The sequence below is a fragment of the Cydia splendana genome, chromosome 12 (genome assembly GCF_910591565.1).
Source record: "Cydia splendana chromosome 12, ilCydSple1.2, whole genome shotgun sequence".
Taxonomy (NCBI): Eukaryota; Metazoa; Arthropoda; class Insecta; order Lepidoptera; family Tortricidae; genus Cydia; species Cydia splendana.
Window position 1 is genome coordinate 19,598,676 of NC_085971.1, and position 16,104 is coordinate 19,614,779.

The 16,104-nt window shown below is 39.3% G+C and overlaps 1 protein-coding gene and 1 long non-coding RNA gene across 3 annotated transcripts in view; both read left to right on the top strand.

Annotated features, from left to right (window-relative positions):
* LOC134795738 (uncharacterized) overlaps positions 1-16,104 on the top strand; it is a 319,587-nt gene that overhangs the window by 178,852 nt on the left and 124,631 nt on the right. The window lies entirely within an intron of this gene.
* The window catches only part of LOC134795663 (E3 ubiquitin-protein ligase RNF144A), a 164,646-nt gene that overhangs the window by 23,911 nt on the left and 124,631 nt on the right, over positions 1-16,104 (top strand). Inside the window, exon 3 of one of the 2 annotated variants that reach the window (XM_063767578.1) lies at positions 10,752-11,445. In XM_063767578.1, the coding sequence (XP_063623648.1) occupies positions 10,792-11,445 (654 nt within the window). In that variant the 5' untranslated portion in view covers positions 10,752-10,791. Of the gene's footprint in view, positions 1-10,751; positions 11,446-14,651; positions 14,785-16,104 lie in introns of those variants that run through there. The other variant, XM_063767579.1, reaches the window with a different exon arrangement.

A 16,104-nucleotide genomic window follows, 5' to 3' on the forward strand; every position in this document is an offset into this window, starting at 1 on the left:
ACGCAAGCTTTGCTGCAACATCTTATCTAAATATAATACCAAACCGTTGATACAGGATGTTTTAGCTCTGAATAGAGCACAAGGAACATCAAACACGGCATATAAGAAGCATTTGTGCTTAGAAACCATGTCAACTATGAGACGAAGCCGGTTTTGTTCAAAACAGCCCGTGGAATATATTATGCTTAATTTAGAATTTGCTTTGGACACCCTGTCTACAAATGTATTTTTAGCCAACAGCATAAATTCTCTCACGATCTCCAAACAACACCGTTTTCGTAAAATGTTTGATATGTTTTGTTTTTTTTTAAGTCTTTGTGATTAAATTGGGCGCTGCTGGAAAAATAAGCTATTTATATGAGAGTTATTGTAGTGACGACGTTTTGTGGATGTTTCCGACATGTGCAATAGGCTGCGTTACCCGCTTACCATCCAACGGACGCTTGTCCACTGTCGCGCTATAAAAGAAGAAAATGAAAGTCCGTGAACATCTGTAAAATTTTCCACAACAGCAAGCACGAACCATGCAAAGCAAAAGCCGCTACATCGGGTATTTTTGCAAGGAAATCTTTACACATAGTAATCCCTTTAATTGTTCTAAAGAGTCTAAAGTGTAGATAGCCGATGCTCAGGTCACACATGTAGGTTGCAGGTATCGATCCATAAGTGGGCGTTACTTTACAATCAATCAACCGGATTGGACTTAATCTCTGGGGGATCCGAAATTCCGGATCGTATCTTGCTGACTGTTATTGCAGCTGCGGTGATTTAAATTAGTTAATTACATTCGAGGCTTGGGAGGTGAGGGCTTAGGATGGACGCGGAAACCTTATTGACGAAAAAATGATAGGATGAAGCATTCCTCTCTTACTATCGAGCTTTGTGAATTAAAATTACTTTTCATATTACCGATATCCACATCTAAAGTGTATTGATCCTTACGTGTCTTATCATGTAAACAAACGTGACGTCAAAGTGTCATTCCAACAATACGATTCATAGACAATCTAGACATCGTAATGTCAGATGTTTTTGAGGTGATCCGTTCGTTACTGCGATTATTGATGAAAATCTTATTAGAAATTATATATTTCAGTGATTATTTGGTTGATTTCAATACTTTGTGAGTTTCTTTAAGTATACAACAACAGTTTAAGTGATGATTATTATGTAATTCCAGAGAAAAGTGTGATAATGTCTTCGAGAAGTGTTTGTTTACATGATAGGACAAATAGGGATGAATACACTTTAATATCACTATCAAAACACCGACTGGAAGAGATTACCGCGTCGTCAGATTTTCGAACTTCTGTCGCTATCGCTCTCGCAGTATTGCATGAATTTACGAATAAACGATGTTCAAAAAGTTGGCAAAGTATTTCGCAATCGTAACATTTGAATATCACACAAGAGTTTATTTCCTACCATACCTTTTGACTTCCAAGAGTTCCAAGTTCCAACTGACTGTTTTCGTGTTGTTACTCAACAAATTTTGCATTTGCCTTCCCTGTTTTAATTAGCTTTCTGCAAGCTGCCGCGTGCCAAGACTCCAATTAAAATAACGTGTATTCCGGACACCTACAAGGCCGATGTATCGTGGAATTCACGGGTAATTATAACGTCAAGGATGGCTCGAATACGCTCTTGCTGTGTATACAGTTGTTCTATTCCTGTCTGTCCGTCAATGTTCACAGTTCACAGGTATCGTATACTGATACGCCGTCGGAGAGTTACTCATATTGCAAAACTTCCAAATGGAAACAAAATTTCGGAAACTTCTCATATTTTTGCATCGGGATCGAAATTTTTCATTCCCAAAATTATAGTTTCCATTGTTTCCTGTGAAATTTTGTTGAAAGTTTAGTCTAGTTTAGTTTTCCTTCCGACGTAAATGTGTTTCCTACAAGTTTCCTTTGCTTCATCTTCAATAGCATATTCATAAACATATGAACGTCATAAACATAACATATAATACCTTATTACTTAAACTGAATTAGTGGAAAATAACGAAGTGCATATATGTTTATTTATGACGTTATGACGCATTTTGCAGTTACAATTCGCCCTTCATACTGTAAGAACTGTTGCTAAATAAATAGGTAATGCCTTTCATCTAATTGCTTTGAGATTTCAATTCATAATTGATTATCTAGTATCTGGTTGCTGTTAGGGCTGAACCCCTGGAGCCTGGCTCCCGCGGGTCGGACGCTTTGGGTGTCGGCGGGCCGGATTGGAACGCGTCGCGGGCCGGGGTTTGGAGAGCGCTGAGCTAGACTATCAAAATTGGGCTATGTTAGCAACATCCCTAGGCGATTGGGATGTTGAAACCCACCAGGCGTTTCTAAATAAGTAGCCAAAATTGACAGATAAAAAGTACAAAACAACTAGTTTTGTGAGCAGGTTTCGCCATTTTGAACAAAAATCTAAAACTGAACTGACAATAAAAATAACATAAATTATCGAAACTGCTTACAAAATTTCAAGAGAAACGGTAGAAATATAGATCATAACATAACGGTTACACTCACTTGTATTTTTAGTCTCTATTGGCGACATGTTTCGAGCCCATCGGGAGTCCTTCTTCAGGCTCGAGTGCCCGCGGCAGCTGCACTCCGTAATAGCGACTAAAATACAAGTGAGTGTAACCGCTACAAAAATATTCAGATAAACGCCCGTACCGGGATTCGAAAAATAGAATCTCTAGCTTCATAGGTAAGATCACTTAGTATCACCACAGAAGTACAGACTAGACTATAGTTCGTTTTTTTTAGCATTAGAAATAAGGTAAACAATCTTGATGTGTCTTTTAATTGAAAAACGCATTTTAAAAATAAGTTACGGCAAATATGTAACAATTATGAATCTAATACGATCATTTATATTCTTCTGCTTTCATAAATAATAGTTACCGATTTTTAAAAAGCGTTTTTCAATTAAAAGACATGTCAAGATCGCTTACCTTCTTTCAAGTTATTTCTAATGCTAAAAAAAACGATCTATAGGCTAGGAGACCGTTTTTGTTGGACATTTGTTTTGTTTGAGTTTGTAAGGTTTGCTAAGTCTGTAAAGGCTTTACACGTGTTCGCGTTCAGGCCCTTTAGTTTTGAAGTTTATCTTTCAACATTCGGAATATTTCCTATGTCAACATTATGGCTAGGCTCCAATTCTCAAACAATGTTCAAGTAAAGTGAACACAAATAATAGTTATAGTCGTTTCCTCCCACAACTTCGCCCGCTTTGAGGTACAGTCCCCATCAAATATATCGGAGCGGCCAAGGCGTTCACAAATATCTGAACCCGCCTGTGTTGGCGCTAGAGTGCGTGTTCAGATATTTTGACCACCTCGGGCGCTCCGATATATCTGATGGCGACTGTACAAGTTGGAACCCGGCGAAGTGTCGCGACTGTAGCCTCCTAAAGCCCAAGGTCCTACCTATAGTACTTATTCAGTTCGATGAAATTTAAATCATATTCATTTGGAACAGTCGCATTTGTATTGTTTCGAACAAAATCAAAATCAACTCTATTCCCTGCACTAAAGGTTCAAATTCTAGTGGCAAATTCTGGATTTTTTATTTGTATGGCTGGGCCTTAGGAGGGTAGACGACGTGTCGCGGTGACAATGTGTGATAATGACCAAGTTGTCTTAAATGCTCCATCTTGTAGTTGGAGGTTTCTGTGGTTCAAACAATAATAAATTTATAAGGAAAATAACAATTACATAAATTACATTCCATTATACTTAATTAACTTTTAATGTTTCGGTTTCTATTTAAGGTATTGTCTGTCTGTCAAACAAAACATGAATCTCGAATACCTTTTTTAGAGTAGCAGTAATAAAAACTGAGGTTAATATCATAGCCTTGGTAATTAAGGCATTTCCTTTCACATCTTGTAATTAACTGTAATAAATTGCATTATATTTATTTATTTGTTAGCACTGCTGGGCAAAGGCCTCCCTCTCTTTCTTCCACGCGTTTCGTTCTATGGCAATATTAGGCCAATCTTTCCGAAAGACGTCAAGATCGTGCCGTCATCTCCTTCTAGGTCTGCCGTGACCCGCACTATGTTTGGTGTCCACTCGGTAGTTTTCTTGGCCCACAAGCACAGAATATAATAAATAATAGTACTAGGTACAGAAGGTTCACTCTCTAACAAAACGCGTCTATTACGAGAGATACGAGCGAAAGCGCGAGCAGGCGTCCGTTCCGTAGCGGTGCGCGGCAACTACTACTGCTAGACACCAAAATTGGTGTGGACCCCATGTACTTGTAGCGACGCGACGAAATGGCGGAGTGAGCCACGCCTGCCACAAGTCGTTTGGTATACGGCACATTATAATAAAATATCTGGGAGACCGAGCTTTGCTCGGAAAACATATAAAAACTCAAAAATGCGCATTTTTCCAGAGGTAAGACCTTTGTATGGTAAGGTAGGAAGGTAAGACCTATGTTTTCCGAGTAAAACTCGGTCTCCCAGATATTAATAATAATAGGTGGTTGGTAAAAACATGTTTATGTATTTTTATTTGCTGGAGTATTTGCGTTGACAAAAGATTCATATCGCGTTGCGATCATAATCTTCGCGATATAATAGGAAATACAAATAAATAATAATCCATTGTTTTATTAATACACATAAAATAAATATTACCTACCTTACCTGTACCATCCTAAAGGAATGATTTGCATAATTTTCCAGGCGTTACTGTTCGTTACCAACACAATAAAACAAATCGCATGGCAATTTGTGGAACGTGCCATTTGATGACGCTACACGTGCTTGTCATTGGCCAGAAACGAGTAAATAGTAAAGACTGATAGTCTTCACACAAAGTTTCATCAACAGTATTCGAAATTTCGAACACAATGACGCTTACATATTACTATGAGGCTGCGGCGGCGTGCGTCCATTTGGTATTAAGCGCAATGTATGAATGGTCTTGATTTGCCGCTCGCCGACCCGCCTTTCGCGTGCGTCCAGTCCACAGCCTGAGTAGCGCATAAGTAGGCGACTCTTCGTTTTGAAAATGTAAGGAACGAAGTATCTCATGGCTGGGCTTTAAAAACTGTCATAATCAGAAAAACATATTTCTTTCGTTTTATTATAGGAACATAATATTTAAAATTAAAAATTGTTATTTCTTTAGCTTAGCAGATCGCTCAGCTGAGTAAAATAAATTTTGCGATGTTTTCAACGGATCCTGAAACCTCGCATAGTGGCGCGTAGTGCCAAAAATGAAAAAGGAGCACGATTTTATATAGATATTATCAGTCTATCACACGATCTAGTCTTTGGCCGGCTAAACAATCGTTCATTGTTTGTCTGTACTGCCGTGTATGTATGTGATTCCAATATCAGTCTTCAATATCATCGGTAATGTTAGGTTTGAGACTATCGTTAAGTGTTTCTAATTGGTACAAGAATAGGGGTATTAAGGTATTATACCGACAGCGGCAGATTCTGCTGTTTGTATAACTTAAGGCACAGAATAAATAATAGTACCTACTACCAGTACTACCGTACAGAAAGGGCACTTCCTACAAAACCGAAGTTTGACAGCGATTCAGGGACGAATCATGCTATCCCTCTCTAATGTATGACACTATTCCTTTCGGCTATTTAGGGTTGTCAAAATTCAAGTCATTATCTTATCTGTGGTCGTACTGGTCGTGCACGCAAAAGGACGTCAAGTGGTGCCAAACCGTAATTGCTCGGAGCAATGCTGAGCCGAACGGAGCCTATAGTTTGCCCGAAGTCGGGAGTGCCTCCCCACTGCTTAAGCAGGGCCGTCTTAAACTATGCTGTGGCCCCTGGGCACATAAGAATTTGGGGCCCTTTTGGAAAGTAAAGAAAGCTAATGAAAGTAACATTTACTTCTACTATGATCTTCTATTTATTATGGGTAATCAAATATACTGTTACTGCCTGTCCTTCGGGGCCCCCTGAGCATGGGGGCCCTGGGCACGGGCCCCGTGTGCCCTTATGGTAAAGACGGTATTGTGCTTAAGGCTAATACACACTATAGATGCACTAAACGAAAAATCGCTTCGGTTAGCGATTAGTTTTGTAAGTATTTAAAACTTCTGCTCGCTCTAATTTCTGAAAGCTGGTAATAGACATAAATATATGTTACTTGTATCGCTTGTACGTTTATCTACCCGATTCGCACTTTAAGATACGTTAAATATTACTTCTAGATACGATATAGATAAAATATGTCAGTGTCAAAAGTGACGTTTTTGTTTGAAGAAACGTCATATTTGACACTGACATATCTAATCTATATCGTATCTAGCCGCCATATTTCAGACAGACAAGCAAGTTTTACTTTGGCATTTATAATATTAGTACTGTAGGTAAAATTTCGATCGATCCCATTTTTCGATCGATCGCAATTTCACCTACAGTACTAATATTATAGTAGAATACAGAAGAAGAAAAATACATTTATTTTAACGCCCAACATAGTACATGAAAAAAAAAGAAAAGCATGCAGTCATAAAAGAGATTTGGACGCTAAAATAGGATCCCTACTCAGCATAGATTAATATAAAATATTAGATATAAATGCCAAAGTTATTTCTTTATTACAATTATGTACCAAAAACCTTCATAAAGTTGGTAGGTTAACAGTCTATAGCTGTAGGAAGACTAGCGGGGTTTAATTACTTAGACATTCATTCCCTTATCTCCATTCTCCATTCAGTTCATTAAAAGTTTTAGCTTTAATCTTTGATGTTTAAAGCTGGTAGTAATGGAGGACGGTTTTAAATAGGTAATGGCGCTTTATAATTTATGAAAAGATTTTACTGAAATATAATTATCTTAATTAAATGGTGGAAAAATGGGATTCGTTTTGTGTAGAAGAAAGTCGCATAGTTGTTTACTTTCTTTCTTACTTACATACTTACTTGGCTGGCGCGAACCCAAATTAAGTCTTGGCCTCCAACACAAGAGCACGCCACTTTGCTTGCTTCAGAGCGGTATCCCGCCAGCTTTCGCCGACGCCGAGCTCACGGAGATCTGCCTCCACTCTATCTGCCCAGCGGTATTTAAGGTGACCAACATGACGGCGTCCGGGTCGACCCATGTAGGCCCTTTTGGCTGCCCGATCTTCACCCAACAAGTTGTCTGTCTTTTCAGTGTAGTTGCAAGGAGCGACGTAGGTATTTTACAAGTGTCGCGTATCGCCAGTTGCCTTGTAACTCCTTAATTAAATAACGTTTGTAAATACCTAACGAGATTAACGAGTCACTGGAGTTGCCAAAAAGATTCTGAAAAAGTTGACCTAAAAAAATTAAACCAAACAAAACATAAACAAACATTGACATAAACAAAATGGCGCCCTGTCAGTAGTTCCGCGTCTAACGTATTAAACTAAACACACTCCCTAAAGGTAGACTTCCGAGCAAAGCGGCTCCGGCGACACTAACGCAGCGACACTGACGCGGCGACAGAGCGATAGTATTATGCAGTATGGAAATGTATGAACTTACTTCCGAGCGCAGCGTCACTATCGCAGCGAGAGTGGCGCCGCGTCAGTATCGCTCGGCGATAGCGGCCGTGCCACGTCTGCGCAAGCACTGTCGCGCAGTCGCTGCGATCGCACGTGGTTTTGAGGCTATTTCAATATATAGAATATCTAAAAAATGAATATTGAACCGACAAAAGCTCCTAAATTTGTCATCGTTCTCGTTTAAATGCTTTTTTTCAAGATGCTATACGTGCCTCCGTCTATTCTACTTTTGAAAATTGAGTTGGGTAAGCTTCGCTCCATACTGTAAAAGTAATGAAGCAAAAGATCGTGATCCTCCTCTTCTTCTAAAAATATTTTCATAATTGATCGGTTTATCATAAGCATATCACGTCTGCACCGTATGGAATAGCAACTGCGGCTGTCGCCGGAGTCGCGCCACTCGGAAGCGAATCTGCGTCAGTTAACGCTGCGACACTGACGCAGCGGCTCTGACGCTGCGGCCGTTGCGTCAGAGCCGCTTTGCTTGGAAGTCCAGCTTTAGGGCTGATTTAGACGGTGCGCGAACTCGCATGCGATTTTAGTTACATTGCGGACTGATGGTTACGTCCAATTCGACCGACCGATCAAAAACCGCAATGTAATGAAACTCGCATGCGAGTTCTCGCATCGTCTAAATGAGCCCTACCTAACGCGTGATAACTGCTTACATTACACCGATAACGCTCTTACCCCTATCTAATTATCCCCTTCCAATACCTATTCAACTATCGAACCAATCCCCAGGGCGTAAGATATCAAAGTCGAGTGGCGGGATAGTTTAGGTGTTCACGTCACCTTGCTGATAACCTAGACCTTGAGATATGAACATTGTTACGTATACGTACTCGTGACATTCTCTGGGCGTGATTTCAAAATGTATAAAATTTCATATCAATAATGTATAAAAAATCTAACGAGTCCTCCTCAGTTAGATTATTATTTGCGTTTTTTTTTATGTCAGTGGCAAACTGACATATTATGTACTTAATCCTCCTGATAAAGCGGTTGTCGTTGTTTAACCCCCCCATACAGTTGCAGTCGGGTTACAGTCCGTCTGTATCGGCCCTTAAAATCTGTGTACTTTTTTTAAAGGAGAAAACTTTAGTAAGTACCTAGAGAGAGTAGAGGCCAGAGAGTAGGTACTTTTAGTAACTTACGACACAAATTACAACATAAACCGTCCATTGTTTAGGTACATTAGATTGGGAGATAGGTGTAATTATTTTATGTTTCACAACTAAATAAACAAATCAGATAAGTGCACGAAATTATAAAATATGAAAGATAACGAATTATGTGAGTTTCCTACTTAGGGAGTAGTAAAATACAATCTTGTACCTACTTGAACGTTATTGCTAAGATATAACATTCAAAAATTTTTTATAAAAAACAGAAAAATAAAAGAAGCCTCTATAGTTTTAATTAACAAAAAAAAACACACTCGGAATATTTATACGCTTAATACCTTCGTTGACTAAATTTTATCATAATAACATCAAAAAGTTTCCTTAATGACTCAAAAACTGCAGAAAAGTATCAAAATTTACCTACTAACAAGATAAAGATACCCAATCTAGACGACTTTGCTAAATATAGAAATGACCTACAAAATTGTTCCAGATAATCGAGATGATCATTCGGATCTTAAAATTCTTCGATAACATGTGGTGTCATTTCCTCATTTTTAAAATAAGATCGGCCATGAGAAGCGTTATTGACCTATATGAGGGAGCTTCAATGATGCATTATAGGCCCTCAGTAAGCGTAAGAGACGCGTATAAGCGTATCGTAATACGCGCGTAGAACGAGAGCGCTACGAGCACGTACAAGTTCAAACAAGTTCACACACGAAGCGTAGTTGTAGCGTAGCGTATGAGATCTCTGTCGTCATTACGACAGTCGTAAGCGTAGCGTAAGCGTAGCGTAAGCGTAAATAACTTGTATGCAAACAGAACGATTACGCTTACGCGACGCTTGGTGCCCAGAACTCTACGCGTCTCGTACTCGTAACGCTTTTACGATCGCTCCGTGTGCTGAGGGCATCACTATCATACTTCTCGTATTTAAATTATAAATTGGGAATAGGGCCCTCCTGCTGGACATAGGCCGCCCTCGAGGATCTCTATAACAACCCTGCCCTCATCCAACGGTTCCCTGCGATCCGGACCAGGTCGGGGGTTCACTTTGCTAGGGGCCATCTTGCTATGTTCTGCCGTTCGCGTTCGCCACTTAGAAACCATACTGCCTTAGTTATATTATTCCTTAAGAGCCTAGCTAGTCTCTGGCTATGATTTGACCTTAGTTTATTGCAGATCTTATTTCTAATTTGATGAAAACTATCTAAATTAGAGAATAAAACAGTTTTCTCTCCGAGTAATCTTGGCTAAAAATAGTAAAAAAGTACTTTACGTTACGCTCAGTTGCGCGAATGTGAGTTTATTTCAATACCGCTGAATAACATCGTCGCGTGCACCTTGTCGACACTTGACAAATTGGAAAGTTAGAAACTTTAATTAATTATATATCGAAAAAAAATAACAAATGAGACATTATAACGTTAGTGTCAATGTCCAATTTTTTTTACGGTACTTATAACGGTTCTAACTTCCACGCATGGACATCTCAAGTTGATTTTTTTTTTATTTATTCTTGCACTTAATTGACTATATCTAGTAATAGATCTTTTTTGCTGTTAGCTACAATAACTAAATCCAATATAAGTTACTGAAGAGAAATGTAATAAGAGACATTTCTGTTAAAATTGCCCGTTTATTCGTTCTATTTCTGCTTAATTTTACCTCATCCCAAAATAATAGCAAAGAAAACGGGTCACGTTTCATGAAATTTCCACATACAGTGACCCATTTTATTTGCTCTTATACGTATGTTCTCAATTAAGAAACTTGCACGAAGTTGTGCCCGTGCCAGCAACCATAATACTTTGTATAATTAACGACCATTTTTATCCCATATTTTTCTTAGATTGGCAAATTGCCCTCGAAAAGTTGCCTGCACTTTGACAAGCGTATTGTTGTGTTTGTTAATATAATGACATCAGTACAGAACATGTACCCAGCGTACGAATTGTACTTTAACCGCAGACCGAGGCGTCACTTGCAATTGGTTAGGTACATCCAATATAAGAGAAAAACGAAACCTTTGACTGTGAAACCAATTTCATCTTCATTCTATGATGTTGACTATAAACTTACGGTTTATTCCATTGTTCCAGGGGTATTCCTCACCGCGGCCGCGTCGTACCGCCGCCCACCATGCTGCGTCCGGAGTCGCCCCTCGCTGACCACCGCAGCCTCCTGCCGCGCCGCCTCCTCCCCGTCAAGGCCCAAATAGCCCCTGCCGACAAACGCAAGAACCGACGCTCCCTCGAACTCAACCCACCCACCGACTACGAGTACCCTAAGCTCCTCATCTCCAAAACTACCGACTCACTCAACATAGCGAAAAAGCAAGAATCCGCTGATAGCTTGAAGCGACTCTTAAAAGACGATAAGAAGAAAGTCGTTAAACAGGATTCCACTGAGAGTCTTAAGAAAGCTTTCTTAAGCAGACAAGACTCTAATGATAGTAAGAAGGAGCCTAAGCGACCGAAGCAGGATGTCAAGCCTGAAGTCAAACGAGGAAGCGATAAAAAGGCTTTACTCGAAACAGACAATTTTGAGGAGACTTGTAAAAGACTATACGAACGGAGGACAGGCGCCGCTCGTCCGACTTTACCCCCCGTAGCTGAGAAAGGGCTCGAATCTCCAGAATCTCCCAACAGGAGTCCTTTAACTCCTGGAGTGGCTGCGATTGCCGAGGGTGTAGTTCGGTGGGGAAGTGGCTTGCTGTCTCCCAAAGAAGAGCCTAGGTTGAGGACGGCTAGGAGCTGGTATGGATATGGGACGCTGCCGACTGATAGCGAAAAGGTAAGAGTAATTTTACGTATGAACACCTAATTTTTCAAGTCGAAAATTATCGCTTGTACATTTTAAGGTATTGGTCGAAGTTTCTAGCTCATAATCCGCTATGGTTCTCACGTCAAGGCCAGAACCGGATCGCCTCCTTTTTTGCGATCATAATATCTAAAAGGGCACCAAAATCAAGTAGAAAGACCCCGTAGTGCGAGAAGAATAACGAAACTTTAATCATAGTAGCCCGGATTTAGGTTGCATCAGAAAAATTGCAACCGCGTTAAATATTCAAAGGTTTTATATCAAATACGTATAAAACCAGCCACTTTCTTGGTCTAATAGGTCATAACGTCATGGCCATAAAAAGAAGCAACAATTAGCACGCGACATGGAGTCACGGCCGGTCGTGCATAGCCTACCTAGATACGAGTAAATAAGATTGTAAGCACGATAATGATTTCAAAGTCCATTCAATGAATAATTAACTATTATTAGCCTATAAGAGTGTCCCATTGCTGGGCAAAGGCCTCCCCTCTTTTCCACTATTGGGTCATATCCATTGTATACTCCCGCCACTCTTTACTAAATGTATCAAAGTCGTCCCGACATCTCCGTTTTGGGCTTCCTCTGCCCCGAGATCCATCCTGTAGCACTCTGTGGCTAGTTTGGTCCAGCGCTCCGGGTGCACTCGGCAGACGTGCCCTGCCCAGTCCCACTTTAGCTTGGCGGCCTTCATGCTCACATCCACAATGTAAGTTTGAATGAATAACTAATTATTTTCTTTTGTTTAACTACAACAATAGGCGTTACGTGTAAAAGTAAAGTGAAATTTTATCAGCTACCGCCATACGTTTCACCGTTATCTTGTTAGATAACCTTTGAAAACACAGATGGAAATGTTTTTTAATTGTGCGTTAAGTTGGATACTTTTACTTTTAACTTGGTGCAGTTTTGTACTATTTCTTTATATATACTAAATGGTTATAGTGTATTTTTATAATTATTTACGTTTAACGCTACAATTACGTCACCGAAAGTCCGAATTACAAATTAGTGACTGATGAAGACTAATGTCTATTTGAGTACTTATACTTACTCTAGCCTCCTAAGGCCCAGCCATACAAAAGAAAAATCCAAAATATGCTACTAAGATTTGAACCTATAGTGTAGGAAATAGAGTTGATTTTGCGTTGTTGGAAAATTGAATGAAACAAAGCAAAAGCGACTCTGTTCCAATTGAATACGATTTAAATTTCATCGAACCGAAGAGGTACTATAGGTAGGACCTTGGGCCTTAGGAGGCTAGGGTGGATAATTAGAACCCAAATATCAATATGACTACATAAACCACTGCTTAATTAATTAAGTATTTTTAAGTATGTAAGTTTTAAGCGGTAAACTAGCCTATTTCTCATATACATACATGATAAACGGCGACTGCAGGTATGGCGTCGATCCATTGGCATACCTATCATCGTCAACAATAACTGTTCGTAAACCTTATTCCCTAGACATAAGACCCATCTGTGGTCACTTAAGAGCTGTTACCTATTGAGAATTCAAGAACGCGACATCTGTGCCAACGGCGCGTGGAAATAATGAATAACAATGTGTTTTGAAAACAGCATTGTTCGAGCCGAGAATGTACAAGTGTTACAAGTGCACATGTCCTCGCTTCTTGTTGCACAATTTCTAAAAATACTGTTGCTATACATGTTATACTTAACCACTCACATGCTTTTGGTAACTGTAGCTATAAGCTCATCTGTCACCCTTATTTTATTATAATAATAGAGGTCACTGAAAAATATTAATGATGTGAGTGGTTGAAGACAGTTTCAAAGTACGTACTTGCTGGCGTGGCGCTGCGACCTGAAGAAGTGGCTGAAGTGGATCTTAGCCTCCGAAACCAACGCTTCTCTGTCCAAAGCCGTTTCTGTCCAATCGCCGGCGCTAGGTTCGCTAGGGTCATTTTGAAAGAAAATTCAATTATACATATTTATAATTTTATAAATATAGTTTTTGTCTTTTTTCACTAGAAATATAAAAAGCTCATTTTGAATGAATCATTTCTGTAGTTTCTGGATTATATTATGGGTAATTAGAAGAGTAATAAGTTTTCCTTGTTTGATAATATGACCAGGGTTGGCAGGTTCACGTTTTGTAAAGCTACAACTTTGCTGCTTGCTTATCTTTCTATCAAATATGGTTGTTAGGAACTTTAGGGAGAGCCATTAATGTACGAGCTATATCCAGTCCAGCTAAATTCCGGTTGTATTACAATAGAACTACCTACAACTAAAAATAGTCAAGTCGTTATTATTTTTTTGACCTTCACAACATACTTATAGTAAATAGTTTAAAATCAGTCACACGAATTGTTAATTTGTCAACCAACGATAGCACAATGTACGTCAGAATAATTACAAACAAGTCTATAAATTATATAAATTGTTTATAAATCTCAAGCAAACAATGCTCTATAGAACAGTGTTTTTCAAACTTTTTCATGATCCTCGTGGCGCGAGAAAAATTCTCACGACAGCTGTTTTGCATGAAAAAAGGTATCGCAATCTGCCCAGCCAGGATACAAACAAACAGCTGAAGTTTGTGCGTCATCACAAAACAAAAAACATGATAGAAAACAGCAAAACACGGAATCCGGTCACGGTCAGTTACCGCATCTCCGATCAGGAACTGAAACACGGATACGGAATGAGACACAATTAGACTCCAGACGTTTTTGTCGAGGAAGCAACGGGAATGGGAACTCATTCCGCGACGAACCACCGTGGCGTGCGCACACGCCGGCGCATGTGTGCGTTTTAAATGGTCATTATAGTTGTGAATCTCCCCTATGTTGCTGTGCTAGTGTGTGCGTAAAACAATTGTGGATTTTGGTGTACCATTTGTCTTAGGCGGTTGATATAGAAACGCGTTAATTTTATAGTAGAATTTCGCTAAGTTTTGGGACTAAATCTGTAACATTTTTTACTTACTATGCAACAAATCAGCTTCATGCAGCCTAGCCTTCAACGTAGCTGTCCATAACAACTTCTTACCAACTGCCTCAGTCAAATGGTAAACCTATAAATATAAATACATGATCATTTTCTAACTAAATCTTCCGTATGAACATTTCACTAGCAATTATTCATGTGGGTAAAATTACAGTGTATTTATTGTGTTTTCCTGTTAAATAGGTTATAATACGTGTGTGTGTGTCATCAGTGCGCGCGTACTGTTATCAGTGAGTGATAACCTGACATATGACCGAAGGATTACCGTATCATTCGATTACGTAAATCGGCGTATGCCTTATCGGCAATGCCGAATGAAGTTCGCAAGGCGAGGGTAAGATAACATTTTGTTGTTTTTATTTTATTTTGATAGACCTGCAGTTTGTTTACTATTTGTGGCTTTCCATCAGAAGGGTTCTTATGCACATGGAGTATAAGGATCCTTTAGGCATGGTAAGCCACATTTATCTACTAAGCGGCTCTGTGAGCTGTATACCCGAACACCCATGGCTCCGCCATTTTATTCTATATACTCACGAAATTTCACTAGAATCGGATGAGAAATGCGACCTGTTAAGAAGACATGAAACAATTTTTGTCTAACCTGAAACGGAGACCATCGCTTCGCTCGGCCACGGTCAATGATCTGTGTAGGACTGCAGCATTTCAGTAAAAAAACCTGTACTCTACAGAAATTGGAACGCTTTACTGTATTGATAATTTAATACTTGTCTGATCTGCCTAAACTTAAACTACCCACATTATTATACCACGTTATTAATATGTTACATTGTTTGTTAAAACGTTTTCGTGCTATTCTGTAAAGTAATTACTTTAGAGAATAGCACGAAAACGTTTTCAAATGGTTTCATATTTCGGCCAGGGTTAATACGAAGGTACATTTAGGCGATTTGAAAAGGTCTAGGCCAAAAGTGTAACTATCAAGTCCATAATCATTGTGCAGAGTGGCATAACACGATCATTTGTTTTGAACTGTCACGAATTACGTGTACTGACAATTTTGTAGTTTTTACAGTACATCTGGTGCGCCATTACGACACTCGGTGCTATAATAAGCACATTACGTAACTACATACGTCGAAAATTTAAAGGGCCATATGTACTGTAAAACGTATGATACACGTGCGAATAGGTAATTAGCAACTCGTGTCTCCCTTCGGTCGTGTTTCAAAATTCGCCACTCGTTGCGAATTTCGCACTTGTATCGTAAATAACTATTATATATGTATGACTTGATGTCGCGTGTTTTGCTCAGGTTGACGCTCTGCATTCTGCATGGGACAGTCACCTTTAATATTGAATTACTTTCTCACAAACAATGAAGATTATGATTATTATAATTAAAATGACACGCTCGCTTAATAGGGGGCTAACGAAATATTGTAGTTTTATGACATCGGTTACACGCTAATTCTGGCGTCGGTTCAGTCCATCAGTCTGGTCAGACTGACGGGAGAATTATCGTGTAACACGCGGACTGATGGTCTGGACTGATGAAAATTTAAATTTTTAGATAATATTCGTCAGTCCATTTTAAATGACAGAAAACTGATAGGAGACTGATCGTGGAACCTGTTTGTGTCATTCTCGCGTCAGTCACCATATTAGACAAGACTATATGACTGTGTTGCGT